Raw genomic sequence first — 22,254 nt, forward strand, 5'->3', positions numbered from 1 at the left:
CTGCTGTGCTCCTTTTTTCTTTTTCTTTTTTTCCCCTCCCCCTCCTATCGGGTACCATGATCTCTGGATGGGTGGAGGAGCGCTTACTTTGTTGGCCCACAAGGATCAATTAAGCCATCAGGAGGGGGAGACAGTAATAAGGCGTGTAATAGAAGGCTTGGGTTCCTTGGGGAGCGATGTTAAATTCATCACCACCTTGTGTTCACACATTTATCACCAGCACATTACAACTTGTAATCAGTCACAGATGTCAGAGGTGGTGCTGACTCTCTGTCACTCCTCATGTGTTGACACCGGTATGTGTAACTGCATAATGCATTCCATGTACGTCCCTGCCAAATGCGGGGCTCTATGTGAGCATCTCATGTGGAAAGACGGAAATTATTAGAGAAAGAATTTTTTCGTTTTAACACAGATTTCATCTACATCATCTGTGATTCATAGATGGAAGATTTTCATCTCAAAATGGGTCAAAGTTCAGTTTCCTTGCAACATGATGCTGGTGCAAAAGAAATGGAGTGGTAACACCTTTTCATTTGAAACGAGGGTGTGGAAGGAAGCGCATTCCACACATGAAGTGTGATACTAGGGTACGGATGCTTCAACACGTCTGTCCGCCGTCACAGTTTGATAAGTCAATTTATGGCTCCATATTTGGTTTTCACTCCTCCTTCCACCACAAGTTGGTTTCAGTCTAACACGGCTGGTGCCAAAATACAAGAAAAGCCAATAGAAAAAAAGCCTTTTTGTCAGCATACACACATTTGTTTGACTTCCTTCCAACCAATCACAATACCGCCCAACTCCCGAGCTGAGGAGATAATGGGTGAGTTTACGTGTTGCGATGCCAAGGTGAAGTGCAACAACAGTTTCCGTCCAGCGGTTCATTGTTTGCCGACCAAAATACTGCTGCACTGCGCCTTGTAATTCCTGCGTTTTGGAATGAAACGGTTTGCTCACACAACCAACCCACAAATTTGACTCATTGTGGTCTGGAGAGAAATTCAAGCACGCCGTACAGCGGTGACTGACAGTGCTCTCCTTCACTCATCCGTTATTATGAACCATTCCTGCTCCTGGCAGGATGAACACGCAGCTCACTTGGCTGTCACCAGCTGTAGTTATTGTTAAATAAATTATCCAGGAAAACTGGTCAGAAATGAGCCATGCAGCTACAGAATCACACTTCATTGCACATCCACAACACCTGGTGGAAGCAGTAATTCACCAGTTTGTTTGGGGGTGGAGAGAGTTTGGACTCGTGTCATCATCGGAATTGCTCCCCACAGTTCAGTGATTGGTTAGCCAGCTGTCAGCCTCGGTCCATTCCCAGTGGATGTTGTGTGAGTTTCCAAGCCGTATGGTGGAGTAGGGATGAGGATTGTGGTGGTTATTAGCCTTCCTGGCAAACTTTCACCTCCTAAGATTGTTTTTTTTTCGTATGATGACCTCATGATGCACACGTAGGTGTAAATAAAAACTCCACTTTTCTTCATTTGGCCCCTTTATCAAGTAAAGTGAAGCTGTCTCTCATACACAAGACGCTCATTTATTTTATATTTTTCAGTATGCACATTTTCTATAGCTTACTTGTATACTTTTAGAAGAATAAGGACTCAGAAATCTCAAATAAGCTGCACTGTTTTCTTTGCACAGCCTCTTACCTGAAAACCCTCCTGAGGGTTGTCTGTATACATTGCGGTCTAATTGCTCTGCTGCATTTCTGTGCTCCGATTCTTTACGAGTTGGTATGTATGTGTATTCTATACAGTAATAACCCTCGGTAATCGGATCCCTCAAATAGAAACCGGGATAACGGATACGCTGAGAGTCTTGCGGAGCGCTGCCTGTCTAGTTGGCCTTGCCATATGGTGTTGGTGAAGGAGCCAGCGCCTGGGGAGGATGCAGCCGTATGGTGGCAGGAAATACACAGACACAGCAGTGTGGCAAAACAAGACAGAAGAGGAATGCGAGTCTTCTTGCTTGCAATGCAAAAACCACAGAGCTAGAGTGAGCGCATGCAGTATGACAGGGACGAATAAATGAGAGGGAGGAGAATGGAAAGGGTCAAAACTGACCTTCAGACTAAATCACAAGGTGCAGAGCCATTCATTTGTTCCCTGCATGGCCATAAAGACTAATGTCGTTTAATACATCACGCTGGATCTCTTCCCTCTTCCTTTCCTGTCCCATTAAACATGGTAACAAAAGAGAGCTGCGATAAAATCGTTTTTCCCTCCATAACGCCACAAGCTTCTTATTGAGAACAGCCTTTGCCACGATCGCGAGAGTGAGGCACGCCGCCGTTTGACATTTTAAAGGCATTTCTGTTCTTCTCCCTGTTCCACACTTGAAAAGAATAATCGTGGAGCATTGGGATGACTGATGAGGGACCAAATGTCCGACCCGCAACCCGCCCGAGGAATCTGTTAGCGGCGGTGAACGGGCGGGTGTGTAGGTGGCTCCCCCGTGTTTTGTGTGCGTGACCTTTTCCGAACGACTCCGAGGACTTTCGGTGCCATCTGTGGCCTGCGGGTACCAGTAATCCCATTGCTGTTACACTCAGCAGTAATGGCTACCTTTGCAACATGCCCCTGATCTTATTGCTCACATGCACTGGAACAAACTCCATTCTTTGTTGCCGTTTCCTCTGGAATACCTCTCGTATATACAGTATATCTCCTTTTTGCAGTTTGTACTTCCCCTTGCATTAGCGTCACTGTGTTTTAGTGTGATTTATAGCTAATGCTTACCCTCGGTTTTTATCTTGACATTTTGTCAAAACAAAACTGTTTTGAGGGGGATTTGCTCGCAATAATATACTGTATCTCACTTTATTATTCTGTAGTGTTTACTCTTCAAATACCTGGTCCAGCACACACATGCACAGAATGGATTAACATGGAGGCGTGGTTTAGACATTTCAAATGCATCACATTTTTCCTTCTTTTGACTTGAACTTGAATGCACTGCCGATGTGTTTATCGTAGCTATTGTTGCTGCGGTATCAGTTCCTGTCCATCTCAAAATACATTTACAGTCAGCACAGACTTCCCTTCATTCTTTTGTATTTTCTCTTAACTGCCGTCGGCTGATTTTTTCTTTTAAAGCACTACCCTCCTTCCTAAATGAAAGCGCGCTACCTGGGTGTGTTTATCGACCCGCTCACGTTCATGCTTATGTGTCTGCCATTGCCGGGGCTCCAAAAGGAAATCTTTTGAGACAGAATACTTTGGTCCCTGCTGAGAGGAAGCCCATTTTAGCTTTTGGCTCCATGACAAAAACTGAACGTGGTGCGAAGGAATTCCAATTGCTTTTTGGACAAAGGGACCGCCAATAACCGAGCATTTCTGAATTAATTCTCAGATGTGAACAAATATCTCTTGAGCTCACTCATGCATGCACACACACACAAACACACACACACACACACACACACACACACACACACACACCCCACCAACACCAAAGTCATACTGTTAATCTTGATGTTGGTGATCCATCCATGGCCGTCTCTGTCCCTGGCAACTTCATTTCCACTCTTGTCGGGACAATCCGGAGACCGCTCTGCGTGTCAGGAAAGGTTTAGCAATTTGTTTTGTTTGACACTTGCTTCAGCGGCTTGGTTTGCTGTCAAGTGTGTTGCAGCAGCTGAAGGTTTTCTGCTTTTCTTTTCCTGACAGTTCACCTCATTTTCCTCTGCTCTGCATTCCCCTCTGTGGAACACCCAACTTTTATGCCCTGACTCTATTTTTCCTCCTCTCCTGGTGAGTGAGATACAGTATAGTGGATGATCAAAGTCTTGCTTCCATATTGTGGTGGAGGAAAACAGAAATCAGCTTCAGGATATGGCACAGATTCCTCTCTGGAACGAGAACTGTGGACTGTCTTTTTTAATGGTAATTAGTTTTTTTGCGAAAACCTTCAAACTTGTGCGGGTAAAATATATTTCCTCAGCCATCAAGAGACCACTCAGCGAAACAGAGAACCCTAAATTGCAGTTTTCAACCCGGGTTAGTTTTTTGCCTGTTTGATAAGTCTCTCATAATTTAAAATAATTTGCAGACGTAGGCAGTGATGACAAAAGGATTTGTATTTGGAGCTGCAGGTCAAATAACGTGGTAGGGTGGAAGAAACACACAAGATTGACAGTCCGGCAGTGAGAGGGGAGTTAAGCCAAACTCTATTGGGTTTGTGCACCGTGGCTGTATGCAATATTTTCTCCTTGCCAGTGATTTATTATTGTGAGGCTTTCATGCAGGACAGGTTTTTTGGTGTTTTTCATTAAACTGGCTGAAGTGTGTAAGTGCTTCCCTGAGGAATGATTCATCACCGTTTTTTCCCGGGACGCGACCAGAGCTCACCTCCCTAACTTATGAACCACTGGAGCAGCCGGAAGAGTTTTCTACCAGGTGCCCCCCACACCCTCCCACACCACCACCACCACCACTCCCCACTGGCTTCTGCTGTTCATTCATCTCAACATTGCTTTTAATAGTTGGGGAGGTGGATGTGGAGGTGGGGTTACAACCATTGAGGGATGGATGGTCTGCTGGCTACAAAGTCTGATCTTGTATATATATATTTTTATAAAGCTTACATGGAGAAACCCTACATTATAGCGCAGCACAGCAGCACTCCCTCCCGGGTGATGAATTGTGAGTGATCGCCTTTGCGGACAGTCAAGCCAAAAGTCACACTCACATTTACCGTTTTCTCTGGGATCGGGCCGATCTTTGCATGCTGGCTACAACACAGCGTGTGCAAATGAAGATCCTAACGCAGAGCCCCACAACTGCTGTTTGCCTGTGATCATCAGATCAGTAGCTGAGTAAGGACATGGTGACCTTCAGGTTTGGGGGATGGGGCGTTTTATTCTTTTTTTCCTTTCCTTTCTGTAGAGACTTACCCATGGGGCTGAATTCAACCTCTCCTCCATCAGGACTTCCCGTGTTCCCAGACACCAGCAATTGTGTCTTAATGAATTCACTGAATGCTAATCAGGCAGCCTAAGTCCAGGGGGTGGGGCAGGGTTTAACATGGACATGGTCCTCTATAAATATGCAAAGGAATTTTGTTTTCCCCCTCCGTCATCACATTCTTTCTGATTGAGGGAAAAATGAAATGTCTTGCCTTTTATATTGGCCTCTTTTAGTCTAGTCTGTGCTGCTTTCCTGCTTCATCTTCCTGTTAATGCGCTTGTTTGCCTCATTATGGAGTTGAGACAATTCTGTTGAGATTGAACTTGTCTCGCGGGTATACCCTGTGATTGTTTCGTCCTCACTGGCTTTTAAATCGCTCCAATTCAGTGTGCGTACATTTTGCCGCTGAGCCCCCTGTTTATATACATCTTTCAGCACCACTGGCCAGAGGTTATATCCTCTAACATTAATCAAGACTCAACGGACTCCTAATCTTTTATCCGAGTCCTGTTAGCCCCACGGACAAACACTTTATGGCTCAATCCATCAGACTGACTAGCTCTGAAATGTCCAGTGGTACACTCCGAACAGCCCTAGTGAGACTTTCAGTCACTGCGAGGCTACAGTAATCAACATTCAAGAAGAAGAAAAGATTCATTCCTGAAAATAAGAGTCTGCACATGCAATAATCTATGATCGTGGACAATTCAGTCATAATTTGAGAGCAGGAACAAGTCCCTCTCAGAGCCACATGCACTCAAACTGATTTAATCAGGAGACGGATTGTGGCCGAGCTCTTCTGATAGTGAATGGGAGCCTTTGTGGACACATGACACTCCATCGCAGGCGAATTTTTCTGCCTCTTCACCAAGAGCTCTTTATGGCACAAAGTTAATTTGGCTGCAAAGTTTCACAGTTTCGTCCCATAAAGTTGATCTCTAATCACAGTCAGTGCAGCAGACCCAAGTTTTATCTAATGTTAAGCCTCTGAAGAAGAGCCGTTCATGTTCATGAATACTGGTGGAACTTTACAAAGCTCTATTTGCACGAAACTGATATAACCTGAGGTTGGGAAGTGATTTGTATAATTGAGGGAGATCCTTGATGATTTTAATCCCAATGCCAGTCTGCCACGGTTGTAATTAAAAAAATTACCTGCCACATCGCGGTGAAGTCAGAGGTCCCCGGGTAATACTTACTAATCGCAGGCAAATTGATTTTGTTCTTGGCTTCCAAAGGTGTCTTTTTCCTTTTTGAGGTAAAATGTTGCTTTTCAAAAACACTTGAGGCAGTAGTGGAAACTGTGGAACTTGGTTGGGAATGCTTTTGGGAGGCAATTTGAAGTGTATCTTTGCCTAGTGTCAAACTAAAAAAGGTTTCACTTTACAGACTCGTATCCAACGTTTCATTCCCTGGTCCTCACGCTTCAGGTTATGGAGCTAATTGATGAATTACATGAGCATACTGTGCTATTAGTCCCGTGTGAATTGAGCGTGAGACAATGCAGTCTAACCAGCCTGGCTGCAGGATGAAACCACTGGTGCTTATATAGCACTGTTCCTTTCTGCAGATGTTTTTTTTCTTCTTTTTGAAACATCTCAGTGAGAGGCAGTTTTGCAAAGGACTCCGGGAACTATTGATTTTCATTCGTCCTTGCTCCCATGCTATAATCTCTGGATTCATGCCATCTACTGACTCGCATGACATGAATCCTTGCAGCGTGATTGAAGCCATGTGTTTGTGCAAGGCAGGAGTGCAATAGAGGTGTTAAGTCTGCGTTGTTTGAAGCATATAAAGAAACCAGGGCACCGTACTGTTTTTAAAAGTTCTCATTTTATTAGAAACACATCATGCTGGAACACTGGCCCCGTTGTTCAGTCTGCATTACGTCGTGCTTTTCCCACATTGACCAAAGTGGAAGCAGGAGTTAACAAAGGAAGGCCAGGAATTCATATCAAATAGTTCTGGGTGTTTTTCTGTATTCAACGTAATTACCCATATAAACTGCTTCTTTCTCAGCACATAATTTAACCCTTTTGGTTTACATTTGTTTGGCTTCATCTACTGATTTTATTTATTTACCTTCAATGTTTTTGACTGAGTTTGCCTCCGGGTTTAACCGACAAAATTACAAACTGTTAATCAAGATGATGATTTAATGGCTGTGCCTGTCCAAACAAGAAGCAAGTCGTCACACTGAACCGGTGCCCTGATGTGGTAAAAATAATTGAGGGTTTGCGAAATGCCCTACAGGCGCTCTGCTTTTTTCATTGTGTTTTACCACACCGGGCATCTGTACCACTAAGGCCAAATAAACAAATGACAGTGTCATGTATCTTCTTCCACACAATCAGCATTAGGAAGCTGAAAGAAATGCTCAATGTTATTTTATTACGCGTGGGTTCAAAGGACTCCCTAACAACACTGTGAAGAAGACAAGGTAAACGTTTATCTCAACATAACAGCATCCGCTGTTTACCTCATTTCTTTTTACTCCCCTGTCAGAGATGACATGGCAGCATAAAAAGATAATGGTAAATATTCATGTGAAATGGAATTGGTCGCCTCTTTCTTGACATTTGTTTAGTTTCAATCGGCTGAATCGGCGGGGCAGAAATAGCTTTTCATCCTGGAGCGGACGGGATAAACCAGATATTATGTGATTATGTAGGATCAGAATAGCAATTCAATATCATACAAAATATCAAGAGCACACACAGCCCTGCACAACCTGATCTGTGCCTCTCCATTGTATTGCCCCATTGTATTGCTCACAGATTACTTGACATGTTACATAATGTGCTCTCATTTCCACTATTGTCCTCTTCCTCGTGGGCTCTCAAATGTCACGATAACAGCATGTGATAGAGAGGAGCCACTTGAGCTCCATCATATAATATTTATCTATCTACATATATAAAAAAGTAAGAATAACTCTAAAACGGGAACCGACAGGATTTTTAGTAGTTTCAGAAACATCAGAAATGTCTGAAAATGTCCACTTAAAAGAATAGTTTGACATTTCTTGCAGAGGGTTTGATGAGAAGATTCACACTCTCGGGCTCTAAATGTAGAGCTACTGTACAGGCATACGCTTAGCTGAGCATAAAGTAACAGCTAGCCAACTAAAATCCACGAGTCATTCCACTTTTTTTTTATGGATTAAACAAACAAATAAAATGTGAATTATTGAGTTATCGTGTTATCTTTGGGCAGAACTAGATGAGATGTTTCCCCCTTTTACCAGTCGTTGTGCTAAACTTAGGTAACCAGCTGCTAGTGGTTAGCTTCATTTTTGCTGCACAGAAATAAGACTGGTATTGATTTTCAATACAGCAAATAGGCTAATTTCCTCAAATTACAAACATGTAAATACATGTATTTTAAAACTCAACTTCAGATTTGGTGCTTTGTTCTGAGTGTTGTAGTGTATCAGGTCATAATCTGGTGTTATTACAACCTTTCCAGGGCATTAGAATGAGAATGGTTTTCACAGCATACCCACACAATGAAACTCTGGGGGCAGAAGTGACCTGTTAGTTTAGGGGATGATTGATTTCTGGGAGTATGGGAAGTAAACTTGCTCCCCAGGGGTAATAAGCTCGCCTGCTGTGAGTCCCAGAAGACGGCGTGAATGCAGTGGGCCGGCACTTTAAACACATGCTATGGAGTACTTTGTACACTTGGCAGTGGGAGTCAGTTTTTCCTCGATCCCTGAAGCGCTGCATTGTCTTTTGAAAGGAGGCTCTTTGTGTTTGCAGTATGGAGCAGCTCACATGATGAGCCCAGTGCTGTCAGAGAGGCATTTTGATGTCTGCCAGCATCTGTGTGCAAGATACTAAAACATTCATTGCATATTTGGATGCTATTAACACGAATATTAAAGTGTAGATTGCGGTGTCTTTGATTCCCCTCATCTCCCAGAAGGCCTTGTGTTAGCACGTTTACCGCTCATTGTAAAAGGTAATTAAGGCAGGAATGCATCACTGTAGGTGGACGCTGACTTTTGGACATGTGGCCTACCGTCGTGCTTTTCTGTCAGTGGGAGGAGGAGGGGCTGCTCAACACATCAGACATGACCCAGTTAGAAGAGCTACACTTGTAGGACCATATAAAGTGGATCCTACCCTGAGGAGGATTTGGCTTTGTTCTCCTCATACTTTTTCCTCTTCACTCGCCTCTCTGATGGATTGAACAGCCATCACTTTTTACAAAGGAATTACAGACTAGCATGCTGATTTGCTGAACAATCCTTAGACGGTGCTCATATTTCCTTTCAAGCATGCTTTTCAACTTACTTTGATTTTTCTAAATGAGTGAAATTTCCGTTAAATGAGGCTGAAAAGCTGTTGTCCAGAATCTACTGTAAGTTGGCTTTGACTCTATCTTTGTCATGTGCAAGTAAAGTAGCTTATTGTCACCACCCTGCCACCAAGCCTCACAATGATAATAAGTCATTAAAATATTGCAAGATATTGCAAAAGCTAATCTTCCCCCTGACTTGAGTGAGAAAAAAAGAAGTCAGCAAATTAAGACCAGTGCAGCAGACAGGGTTTTTCTCAGTTAGCCTACTAACATACATGAGCTCTTTGTTTCTGCTGGAGGAGTGGCGACATTTACAAGAGAAAGGTACAATTATTTTAGAAAAGCAAGAGGATGAATTTCTTTCAGATCCTGCTGAATTCTTTCCCTTGTTTTGTTATTTCTTTCCCCCATGCCTCTTATTTGACTTCTCCTCGTTACTGAAAGGAGGGGGAAGAATGTCCAATTTGTAACATGAGATCAGAGGAGCCACGGTTCAGGTCGCAGGGAGGCGTGGGTTTGTCGCTGGAAAGAGTGAGACATACAGAAAATATCTGCGCCCTCGTGCGAAGAGCTCATTCTTCCCACACGTCCAGAAGACGTTGCCTTTTGAAAGTTTTTTGCAATGTATTTAGCCCCTCCACCCAGTTTCATGTTTATGCAATGTGCTGTAGACCGGATGCTTTTTTCCCCCTCCTGCCTAATAATCGGCCACTGCTTAATGAACCAGAAGTTAATTTCACTCTTGTAATTGCTGTGTTTATTAATTACCGGTTGTAGCCGGAAACTGTGTGACAAATGAATGGTGTGATTAGATAAGGCCGGCTCCTGACAGAATGCCTGTAGCGAAAGCAGTGAAACAGATCAATACAACACAAGCTGCTCTTTCCGCCCAGGGCAGGGGAAGGTGACTGATGGAGTGAAATGAGACCGTGTTACAGGAGAGTGGCACAAGCCAACAAACCAGCACATACTGTACATCACTTTGTCAGATTACATATTCCCCAGTAACAGGCCAAGAAAGACCAACGAAATGTTCAGCCGAGTCTCACCTTTGACAGCTTTCCATCACCATAACCTTTCCACAATCTCAACTTTTTAAATGCTGTACAATTAATCAATATTAATCACACTCAACACAATTTTGGATTCCCACAATCAAATGAGCATGATAGATTGGATATTGACACAGAACAAAAATTGTTGCATATGAAATCAAGCTCTTCCTAAACTCACATGTCCACATTGAGATGTGTTGGCTTCACTTTTGGGGAGCTTTCATGCAATAATCTACGGGCAAAATAAATGCACCGAAATTCAGGTGAAAAATAGCCTTCTTTTAAGTCATATTTTAATGAAGAGTTTCACATGAACAGGAAGTCACAACATGAGCCAAGGCAGTGCTCTTTATTTAAATGTGAATAGTGTGCAATAAAAACACTTTGACCCTAAAAATCAATGAGTAATCGTAATAAATCATCATGCTCTCAATATTGATCAAATTCTCTCATCTAATTGTGACTATCGTTTTGACCATAGTTATGTACAGCTTTTAAGCATTCACATGTTCTCGTCGAATAACTTTTAGGCTAATAGGAGAGCTATACAATAAGAGAGAGATGCTTTTCAGAACCAATTCACATTATTGGGGTTTTAAATTCTTAACCCTATCCCTGACATAGCAAAACTTCACAGAAATGTGAACTTGATGGACCACAACACTACGTCTAGTGTGCTGATGGCTGTTTAAAACAGTTAGATTCACTTTATTATTAATTAGTCCCAGAGGGAAACTGACACACACAGCAGATACAATAAGAACTTGACAAAGCGGCAAGTGAAAAGCACGACGGCCTGTCTGCAGGATGACATGGAAATATTACCATGCAGGCCTCACATGAACAGGACACAGACAATGCGTCTTGTTAAGTCCTTTGACGGCTGCTGGAATAAAAGGAGTGTTTGTAACTGTCTGACCTTTTCTCGGGCCGGCGGTGGCAGATTCCACAGGGAAGAGGCAGAAATTTTGTCATGGAGAGGATGGTCACACTTTGGAATGAATAGTCAGAGCATGGTGGAGAGCCGGTTTGTCACAGAGCCCTGTTCTTACCGGCCCGGTCAGTAATACAGTTTCCTGTGTTTGATATTCAACGGACTCAAATGAAGACTGCGAGACTGGAAAGATCTAATAACGTATCTGAAAATTTCACAGTTGGGAGGAAACGTCGTTCAACCGGAAAAACATCTTCACCATGAACACACCTCTCATTCAACTGGATGATTGAGGTATTATCGTATGGGGAGGGCTGTGCAGGATAACCACAGTCATTTAGAAAAGTAATGAGGATAAAAAAAGTAGAATATTGGCTGAATAACGCTTGAATGCCAGCCCCCGGCTGCAGCGAGTATTCTTATGCATCACTTTGCACATCACATATCTCACGTACTCCACTTACTCTCTTTAAATCCCTTCTCTCCTCTTTAACCCCCCCTCATCCTGCATCTCTCAAAGCTCCAGAATCTAACAGTTCAACGGAATCTCCAGATCCCCTTCTTGCTCACATGAAAACACCAGCTTCGGCGGCGAAAAATGCTCACATAGGAGTAAGCCCATCTAAAAAAACTGCAGTAATCCAACCTGAATGACAGAGGGAAGCAAAACATGACAAGAAAAGCAGGAATGCTGATGTGTGCCTTGTGTTTCAAGTGAAGGGAGATAAAAACAACAACAACAACAACATGCCTCGACATGCAGGGATGGTACGGTTGACAGATCAGTCACATGGGCTGTTTGGGCTGAGGTGACACCGTGGGACTCAGTCAGCACCTGTCGCTTCCTCTAATTAAAACTCAGAATAGCATACACATGTTGACAATGTCATATTAAATACACTTTATTTATCTATCAATTCCAATGCGAGGAGCCATAGAACGTGTGATAATGGTACGAAATGTCATTTTTTTTGTCATTCAAATCAACACCCACGCTTACCACGGTATTAGCAATACTACAGCAAACACTCATTGAGCAGCTTCTTTGTCAGAAATACCACAGAAGAGCAACTAGTGTAGCTGTTTACGGTGCATAATAATGGAAACTGAGCAAATATCTTGAAAATCTTAAGGTTCACAACTCCAACTACCCGTTGAGTATTCAACCTTTTCCTTGTGATATTAACATGTTCCTGTAAAACTGCCTTCCCAGGTGTGGGTCTCTCTTTCAGACGATCATCCAATCCCAGAAGGGAACGTCTTACATTAAGCCGGCCCATTCAGGCACATCCCCACTCAAATTCCCTGGCCACCAAAATGCTGTGCAGCTTAGCGGCAGCCCTTTCTCCCCGTCCTCTTTGGCCCTCTGAATGATAACCTTGAATGGTATTGTCTCGGGGGGGGCAGGAGGGAGGGGAAAGAAATGCATTGCTTCTTGACAGAGAGCAGGAAAGCTCGACAAAAGGCATCAGTACTCCCTAAATCAGAGAATGTGGGGGATATGAAAAGGGGCCACTTTTTCATTCAGGTAAAAAGCGTCGACAGAAAAAGGACGGGGGAACAATGGAGCGGCTCTGATGGAACAAAGCACTTCTCTGTGAGCTTTTTAAAGCCATTTCAGAAGTGAGCTCCACTATGATGATGAAATCCGCGGCAACGATTTGCAGAAGAAAGTTCACTGTGTTAGAGCAGATTTTATGGATTGAACACTGATACGTGGGACTGATTGTATTTGGTTAAGTCCATTTATCTGAACTATATCCCAGTTCGTAGAATAACCCTTCAGAGGAGCCATTAGGCGTGAGATAGTCATTGTGATAACGACCTCATGGAGATCAATTGAAACTCAATCTGTGAATAAGTCGTCTGGCCTCTGAGGTTCTGCTCTGACCCTCTTCCTCTCCACCTCCTCTGCCAGAGACGACCATCAGCCTCAGCTGGCTGACGTAGCAACTGAAACGAGACCCCAGAAAGAGGTTTTTCAAACGGCGGTTGTGGGCAGAAAGCAGCAAAGTAAACAAACAAACCTCCCAGGCATGCGTTGATAGAGAGGCACTTTAACCTCTGCCGATCTCACAGAAATCGTTATGTTTGACCCGAGGGCGCGGGTGAGGCTGCCAAAGGGAAACTCGTTTTTATTCTAAACAACATTTAGGCGCACGTGGGCGACCGTGAATTGAGGTGGCAGCAGATTTCTCACTTTTCTGATCGTTCCTGTCCGTCCGTTCCGCAGTGCAATGGAGTCGCTGTGCACCGGCTGCAGCAACAGCCGCGTGGTGACTCGTTCCACTACGGCCTTCATAGCCTGAGTGGAGTTCTGAAATGATTTCATCATGAGACGGCCATCTGCTCACAGAAAAAGGAGCCGCTCGTTGAAGTTGATCATGTTGTCTGCGGGAGAAGAGAGAACCTCTCTGAGGTCTGGGTGAAGCGATGGAATTCATAAAAAAACACATTTGTGGAAGCCAACATGGATGTTTTCATTTTGGGCATTTGCACTTCACTGCTTTCATTCTCCATAACATCCAAGAGTTTTATTTGACATTTAACTTGTGTTTTTGTTCTTCTCTATTTTCGAGCGAGACAATTTTTCCCCAAAGGGATAATTATGTTTTTTCTTATCTTATGAAGTCTAGCATGTGGTTTAGTGCTTGTGATTGTAGCGGGTCCACTAGCAGTGGTTCTCAAGATGCAGATTTCTTTTTTTAATAATCCTTGTTATTATCTTAAAAAGATATTCAGCGCAAAACAGATTAATTACAGTCCCAATAAGCTATTTTCTGGCCAAATATTAGTAATTTTTTGCACAGATTCATTTATTTGCATTGTTCTAACAAATTGATTGCACATTTGATTGTTTTTTGTCTGATGAAGCAATCTGGTTTACTTGAAAGAGATTGATATTTTCTTTAATTTATTATTTGAAAAAGCACGGCTGGAGGAGTCAGAAGAAGTCATTTCAATAAAAATTCAGCATGGACCATTTTCTTACAATTTTGTTGGGGCGGTGGGGCATGAACATGTTTCTTCCTCCAAAGTGGGGCGTGACAAAAACAGTTTGAGAACCACTGGTTTAAGAGGTCTCAAGCCAAAAAGGTTGAGAAGCACTACTGTAGCTGACAATCACGCGCCAAATGACACAAATCCCCAACTGATTGTTTGTGCAAATCTGTGTCAGATTAGGAAATGAGGAGGACAGGAAGTATCAGTCCCCAACAGCACGCATGGAGAATCGGAGCCCGAGGTAGCTGCCTCTCACAGGTTCACACATCTCTCGAGCAGCTTGCCTCATAAACATTGTGTGAAAGAACATTTTCCATTCTTGATAATCTGTCTCCCACATCCCAGTCACCAGCCTCCTTACCTCTGGTTCTCAATAACCCCCATAGTGAGTGTGGAGGATGGGATTTGACGGAATTAACTGTAATGGCAAAACAAATTAAAAATAAAAATAAAAAGCCAAAAGAGAAATGTGGGGCAACGGTATGACACGGTATTGAATTACACCTTGGCGATGTGTTTATATTTTTTATCTGCTCCCACAGTGTTTCGCGTTACGCAGTATCTGTCTCCACAGTGTCATGGTAACATGCGAGTGCTCGCATTGATTTCACCCACTGCAGTGTTGCAGGCTCACTGAGTTTATCCCCTAAAACAGAAAAGACTGGCAGTTCACCCAGAAACCTTTGATTCTTTTTTTGTTTGTGCTTCCACAATGGAACTGAGCCTTTGTCTCTGTTGTGGCAGTAATTTCCCTCCTGTCTGTATAGTCTTAGATTCTCAGTGTTCCATGTCATCATCATCATCATCTTCTGACCTGATGTGGAAACTATTCACTGAAGTCGTTCCCCCGTCCTTCTCTCTGAGGGGCCTGTTTCAGAGCAGCGGCTCTTTATGGTTTTGATCATTTTAACAAACCGGTTCTTCAAAGAATGACTGCAAATCCCCATGAATCTTGATTTTGTCAAATAGAAACATTACAGTTTGCAGGACAGAATAACAATGTCCATGGGAAACAAAGCCACATTCTGCCTTGCATTAATTCCCCCCTCCCTTGTGCTGCAAGCAAATTCCATTTGATTGCATGCTGCTGTATCTCTCTGCATTACACTTGAAAGGGAATTTTTGATTTGGTTAAATATTAATCTTGAATACATTATCATTCTTGCATGCTTTACAGTCTTTACTGTTACAAATTTGAATCAAAACACATTTGATAACATTATATAACTTTGAATATTTTGTAAAGACCGCGTGTGTGCTCGCCTGCTCCCGAAACGCATTCCTGCACCTTGTAGAATAGTGTGTTTTTATGTTCGGCACAGCTCCACAGTGGCTGCTTGCACAGGGATTTACATCAAATGCCTTGGTGTTACTTAAAGGTTGTAATTTTGGGTCTGAAGCAGAAACTCCCCTGAAGTTTTCTCAAGGGGTTGAAGAAGAAACGGCAGAGTGGTTACATTTGACAATCCCCGGATCCCCTCTGATCCTGAGCTGCTCGGTCCGAGCCTTTTTCACAACCCCTCGTTCTCATCAACATGCCAGAGTTTCGCCGAATTGATTTTCTACCACAGGTGCCATCATCAGCCGGTCTATTTTCTCCCCAGAACTGAGCGGATGACATTTGCAGTTCTTTTGGACGCGGCTGGGGATAGACACAGATGTCTTTTTCACTTTTCCAACTCCACCTCTGATTAGCCAGTTTGTCTGGCCCATCGGCATTAGCATATGGATTAATTCCTGCTTGTTATCTTGGCCTATATGTAATAAGGCAGTCCAGGATGGCAGCGCTAATCAGGTTGGAAGGCAGAGCTTTCTTGCCTTCTCTTCCTCTGCTGCCATCCTCACATCCCAAAACTGATAGCAGGGTAGACACATCGGAGGGGATTAAGCTAATGTGATGGCAGAGCCACCTACAGGGTAATTTCAAGAGACAGGACTTGGCATCCGGGGAACAACTTGTCAAGACCCGGCTGTAGGCTAATATTGTGGATATTAATCCTTAATGTAAATGGCCTTGACTAGATTTTACTCTTGTCTCTGTGTGCAGCTTTAAGCGCAGTCATAAGTCTCTTTAATCACTGACATAATGCAGTCCCTCAAGGATTTTCCAGAGTTTTACAGTAATTATTGCACACCAAAAAGATCCTTTTTTTTGTTGTTGTTGTTTTTTGCTCGTTCTTGCCTCTGTGAGAAATTGCCAAGCTATTTGCATATGTTCCTTGTTCATTTGCAGCGATTTCTTTTTATGAGCTGCTGGCAGAGGAGTGCTTTATTTTGTCGCGGTAAAAACGTGATAGTGTTAAAATCACAAGCCGTGTCATTTTACAAAGGGATTTGAGGCTTGTTAGGTAAAACCATTGGAACGGGTCAGAGTTACCGCTTATCTGCTGGAAACAGTTGATAAGGTGACAACAACAAAAAAAATCTGAGCATTAAGGTTGCAGACCATCACTCTTTTGGAGAGCAGCAGCTCGTTGTTTTTGTTGTCTTTTTAATCATTTTAATTAAAACAAACCAAATAATGAGGGAGAATCCACAAGCACAAGTTTTAATTAATAAACAGCACACTGCTTTGCATTTTTCTTCCTCATTAATAAAAAGATTCTCAAATTATAAAAACACACCTAGGCGAGGTCTCGCAAAAAAAAGAAAAGCAGGCCTTCCTTAAGGAGCTGAGTGAGCACCTTGATGGTGAGAGTTTGTCCTTGCTGTCTTGTCAGCCCCGAGACGTGATCAGTCAGGTTGGTGCGAGTCCTTCATCACTGACGGACTCTCTTTCTCTCATCCTCAGGTCTGCTCATAGGATCTGGCTGTGCACTCTATCCACTGGGATGGGACAGTGAGGAAGTGCAGCAGACCTGCAACAACAGCTCAGACCAGTTTCAACTAGGTGAGATGTCCACCAGGCACACACACACACACACACACACACACACACACACACACACACACACACACACACACACACACACACACACACACACACACACTCACGGCTACAGCCCACACACCGATGCTTCAACCATGACTGTGTACATTTGTCTGTCCCAGAACTGATAACTGATTTTCTGGATGAAAAAGCTGAAAACGGAAAAGATTTATATTTCTGAATGATAAAAAGTCAACAGAGAGTTTTCTGCAGTTTTAAAGCTCTGAATATGTGTCGAGAATAAAGCAGAAGCCTTATTCGTGCTCTGTATTCAGCTGGCATTGTCAGGGCTATCTTATAGATAGACAATAATGCGCTACTGTATCAGACGCTCAGCAAGTGGAGGGGCTATTCATTCTGCAGCTGCTTTTTTTTTTATTTGATTCTAATCAAATAAGGTTTGATCCTCTACTTAGCAGATAAAAATCACTTGGTGTGATTGTAATGTTTTAATTTAATGTCAAAGGTACATTTTTGATAGAGTTGTTGAGACCATTACTTATGTAATCAGGTACGCATAGATTTGCCTTCTTTTTCAATTTACATCAACGTCTGTCATGCTAGAGTTTCTGCCACTTCAATTTTTATTTTTTAAAGAAGTTAGATCTATTTTTTCTACTTTCTTCCTCACACATTAGGATACGCAGAGCTTTTCTTTGCTCATACAGCTGATCGAAAAAGTGCAGCTCGTTACAAAACAACTAGTTAAAATACTCCCCCTCCCCCTTCATCCAGTGTTACCTTTAATTATTTAAGAACACATTGTTTTCTCTCGTGCCTCCACAGTGAACAGAGAATCAAAAAAAAGTCTGGGTGAATTAGTGAGCCTAAAACTAGATAAATGAGACTTGGGTTATACTGCACAAATTGTTAGAGACCCTCATTTACTTCAATTCATCCAGTCTTTTCTCCGTTTTTTTATTCTCCGTTCACCATGGAGGCATCAAAAACAATGTGTTCTCCAAGAATTCACCGTAACACGTAGGAAAGTAACTGACTGATACAAATGGTCACTTTGTGGGTGGGATATTCCTAGAAGTCCCACCAGTGTCCCCAGTAGGGTGTGAAATCCAACCATTTGTTTTTACGATCAATTTGACCATATGCTACTCAAGGACAAGTTGTGACTTGACAAAGCATCACTAGTCAGTGAGCTAAACCATCACTAACAAGGCAAACACAACAGCTATCAGTTAAATTAGTTTTCAGTTCAGAAATACTTGTAGATTCACACAGATCGCAGCGGCCTATACGTGAGCAGATAGATGTCCAACCCATTTTCATATGATTCTGTCAGATTTAAATTCCTAAACATGTCATCTTAATTACTGGAATTTTAGACCATGTCAAAGTAATGATGTTGGATATCTGGTTGTAATCTTGTGATTTCCTCTTTGAAAGAACAGGCTCTTCTCAGGACATATTATACATTATTGTTTCATCGCATTGTTCAGCTGAAGACGGCTGCACCGCCGTTGTTTCAGCTTCACTGAGGTCTTGTTTCATGACAAGGCCGCGATGTTCTCCCGTGAGAGCAGTGGGGTTCACACGAGTGGTGCCACAGCGTAGTATCATTCATTAATCATGAATAGAGCAGTCAGTACTTTAGTAATTCAAAGATATAGCTTTGAGTGTCGCTGCAGCCAAAGCACATTAATTACATGCATGTTCAAGATGAAAAAAGTATAAAAAAAGTTGGGGAAATGATCCCACCTATGTCTACAGAATGAATGCATGGAAGATCCAAGTCATTGCTTTGACCTGGCATGTTTTCAAATGGAATACTCCAACATCCTGTTAATAGTTAATAAAGTACAGCCACGTTTTCAAAGGAGGAGAAGCTCATTTTCAGTAATGCCGACACAGAGAGAAATTTGCAACAGAAAAAAATTAGACGTGTTTTCAGTTTTGCCTGCTGAATCAGGTTTTTGCAGTGAGAAGACATCTGATATGATTTGTTAATGAGACGCCTCTTCCTCCTACCACCCGGCTGGTAATCAGATAACTGCATTTAATCAGACATCCTCCCCAAATTTGATGCTTATAATGAGAAGCCCTGATGGTCATCGCAACATTTTCCAAATATGGAGGCAGATGTAGGTCAGATCCTTCTTTAATAGTGCACATGATTCCCTTTTGAGGATTATAGAAGGAGGCCCTTTATGTTTTAATTTGGGCTTGCTTTTGGCTCACTTTCAGCACATTTTGCCTCTGGTGTGCTTTCCAAAAGTCTGTGCTGTGAGAGTGCATTTGGCACATACCAAACTGTCTGCATTTGGCACATACCAAACTGTCTGCATTTGGCACATACCAAACTGTCTGTTTGCAAATGAAGTTTCACTATGTCCAGTGCATTTGTCTCAACAATGACAACTCTTTTTCACAAGAGGAAGGGAAATGTTGTGGCTTGAACAAAAAATGTGAAATAGTTCACAACATTGTTTTGCTCTCAACTCAGGGGACTTTTTCCTCATCTGAAACCATGGTCGAAAAGGATAGAGTGTGTCATGTGCTGTATTTGTGATTTTATAGAGACAGTGTCTTATTTGTATGATACAAAAGCATTTCAAATGAACCGACAGTTATGTTATCAGAAGGCGGCGACCTTCACATCCATGCTCACTCATACACAGCAAACACACAACTAAGACAAAGTGCAAACATCCATCAACACTGAAAACTTCCACAACAAGCAGACATGTTCTGCAAACATTTACAATCTTGGAATGAAGTAAGAACCTTCTTATGACCACAAACATGCATAAGGGTGGACATTCCACACCTGGATCACCATCCGGCTCTTCATTCATAATTATATTGTCCAGTGCCTGTTAGAGCACTGGACAAAACTGTAGAGATATCCATAGTATGAGCACAGTCAAGGTAATAAACAAAATAAATAGGCCTTGGTAAAAACTAAAGTGTCTTGAACCACATAAATATTAACATTACAGGTACATGACTTGAATAAGAAATAAATCCTCCTGCAGTTTATTTATCTGTATGGAGTAAACAGTTTTAAACTTGAGCTCCTTTATTGTAGAAGTAATAATAAACAGCCCAGGACTCCTCAGACATGCTGGTGAAACCAAAAATGGAACCAGTTGTTCCCTGGCCAAACGCTTATCTGTCCAAATTTCATTGAAATCCATTCACGGGTTTTTGGAGATATCCTGCTGACTGACGGACAGAGAAAACCCGACGGTGGAAAGATATCACCCTAAATCCTGTGCTTCTCTCTGCAGGTTCCTGCCAGATCGGCTGGGCGTATTACTGCACCGGGGCAGGTGCGGCGGCCGCCATGCTGCTGTGCACCTGGCTGTCTTGTTTCGCGGGGAAGAAGCAGAAGCAGTACCCGTACTGAAGGGAGCATTAGGAGGGGGGCGGGGACAGGCAGAGACCCCGGGCGGTGCAGGGAAAGGGAGAGGACCCCGGCCCCGTGGACTCACACCAATACAGCACATCAGGCACCAAAGACACCAAGTCGTGATGGTGCATCATGGGACACAACTCATCTGACAACTGCAGGGACTGTTTCATAATGCAAAACACACACACACACACACACACACACACACACACACACACACACACACACACAGCTTTGCAAAACGTGTTCTTCTCTCAAGAGCTGTTCTTAAATGAAAAATGTATGGACCAATCCTATTTGTAAAATTGTTACATTTCTTTAAGAGTATTCTCTTTTTTGTCTTCCTCCTCTTCAGTCATTGATGTTTATGTGAATAGTGTGCCCTGTGATGATGAAGAGAAAAGTAATCTTGCTTCATTGTTACGTGAAGTGTTTCTGTCTCCTCTTTATGTCTCATCCTTGCCTTAAACACAAACTGAAATGCAATAATCCCTATAATGTAAAGCAATCCAACACTGGCTGCCTGCTTCCTCGACTCAACCTTTTCAGATCCCAAAAGTCTCAGCATAGTTTATTTAACACATTCATAAGATGATATACGTCGTGTATGATAATGTATTTTATCATATTAGCACATGTTTTGGATTCACTCTTCGAAGTATTCTTTGTCATTATTTTCATTTTGTAAATAAATGTTTATCGAAATGTTGTATTCAAAGTTATTTCGGTCGAACATCACACCCTGAGGTTAACTGAACAGGCATCCTCTCACATTCCTGAAAAGCTTTTCCCATGACCTCTTGATCTCCGTAGTGTTCACTACAAGTTGGAGTCCCCCCCCGACCCCAAAATCGATAAAGAGGATAAGGATGAGCAGCGCTTGTAAATTTGACTTTTCACTATTATTGATGAGGTAAATCCCGTGACCTCTAGTCAGATTATTTGCCTTTTAATCAGGATACTCAACTTCAAAGCGTCTTGAGTCTTCCAGACAAAGCCTGAGATGCAATCACACCCTGGGACATTAAGTAGCCGCGCATCCATCAGCTTAATGTCAAGGGCTATCTCGGTGTCCCTCCACCTGCCTTCACAGCGTGAATAACTATAACGGCAACCTTTTCATAGCAATTATCACAGCTCTATGTGAGCTCCACCCAGCTTTCACTATTTTTAGTCCTTCTGTTGTTCCTCTCCGTTTTACCATCCTTTGATTAACAAACAACACTACAGAGATTCATCCAAGCTCGAGTCAGCTCATTTACAATGCAGCTGTACTCCAAGTATTTGGCCCTCATTATTAGCATGCTCGTTTTCTCACAACATGCGGCGTCGCCAGATAACGACCCCTCCTCCCTCCTCCATCGTCACTTGAGAAATCTCTCTCAGTACTTGCTCTGTTTAATATGTTAGCATGGCTCCTCTGCATTCTGCTCTCTGGCTCTGATCTGCCGCGCTGATTGATATCACCCGTGATTGTTGCAGAGTGTCAACCAAATGCCTCATCAGCACAGGCTGACACATTGGGGTTAAGTTGGACTGCTCCCTCCTTTACATCAGTACCCGCACCTCAGACTGACAGACAGGGTGTACGATGCAATCTTACTAAGGTGTTGTTACTCGTAGGAGGCTGATTGTCTTAAAACATGCAAAATGTGTGGTAACCGAGGAACTGCCGCTGCTCTCATCAGCTACTGAGTAGAAGGGATATTACAACTGCTGGAACTGATTAAAGAGGA

General features: G+C 42.7%; 1 protein-coding gene across 1 annotated transcript in view; it reads left to right on the forward strand.

Annotated features, from left to right (window-relative positions):
• Positions 1 to 21,217, forward strand: part of LOC306742894 (LHFPL tetraspan subfamily member 6 protein) — a 39,365-nt gene extending 18,148 nt beyond the window's left edge. The window contains exons 3-4 of the mRNA XM_079225340.1: positions 17,011 to 17,109; positions 20,394 to 21,217. Coding sequence (XP_079081466.1) covers positions 17,011 to 17,109; positions 20,394 to 20,512 — 218 coding nt within the window. The 3' untranslated portion in view covers positions 20,513 to 21,217. The remainder of the gene's footprint in view (positions 1 to 17,010; positions 17,110 to 20,393) is intronic.
• The last annotated feature ends 1,037 nt before the right edge of the window (positions 21,218 to 22,254 follow it).

Source organism: Taurulus bubalis (genome assembly GCF_910589615.1).
Source record: "Taurulus bubalis genome assembly, chromosome: 10".
Classification (NCBI taxonomy): Eukaryota; Metazoa; Chordata; class Actinopteri; order Perciformes; family Cottidae; genus Taurulus; species Taurulus bubalis.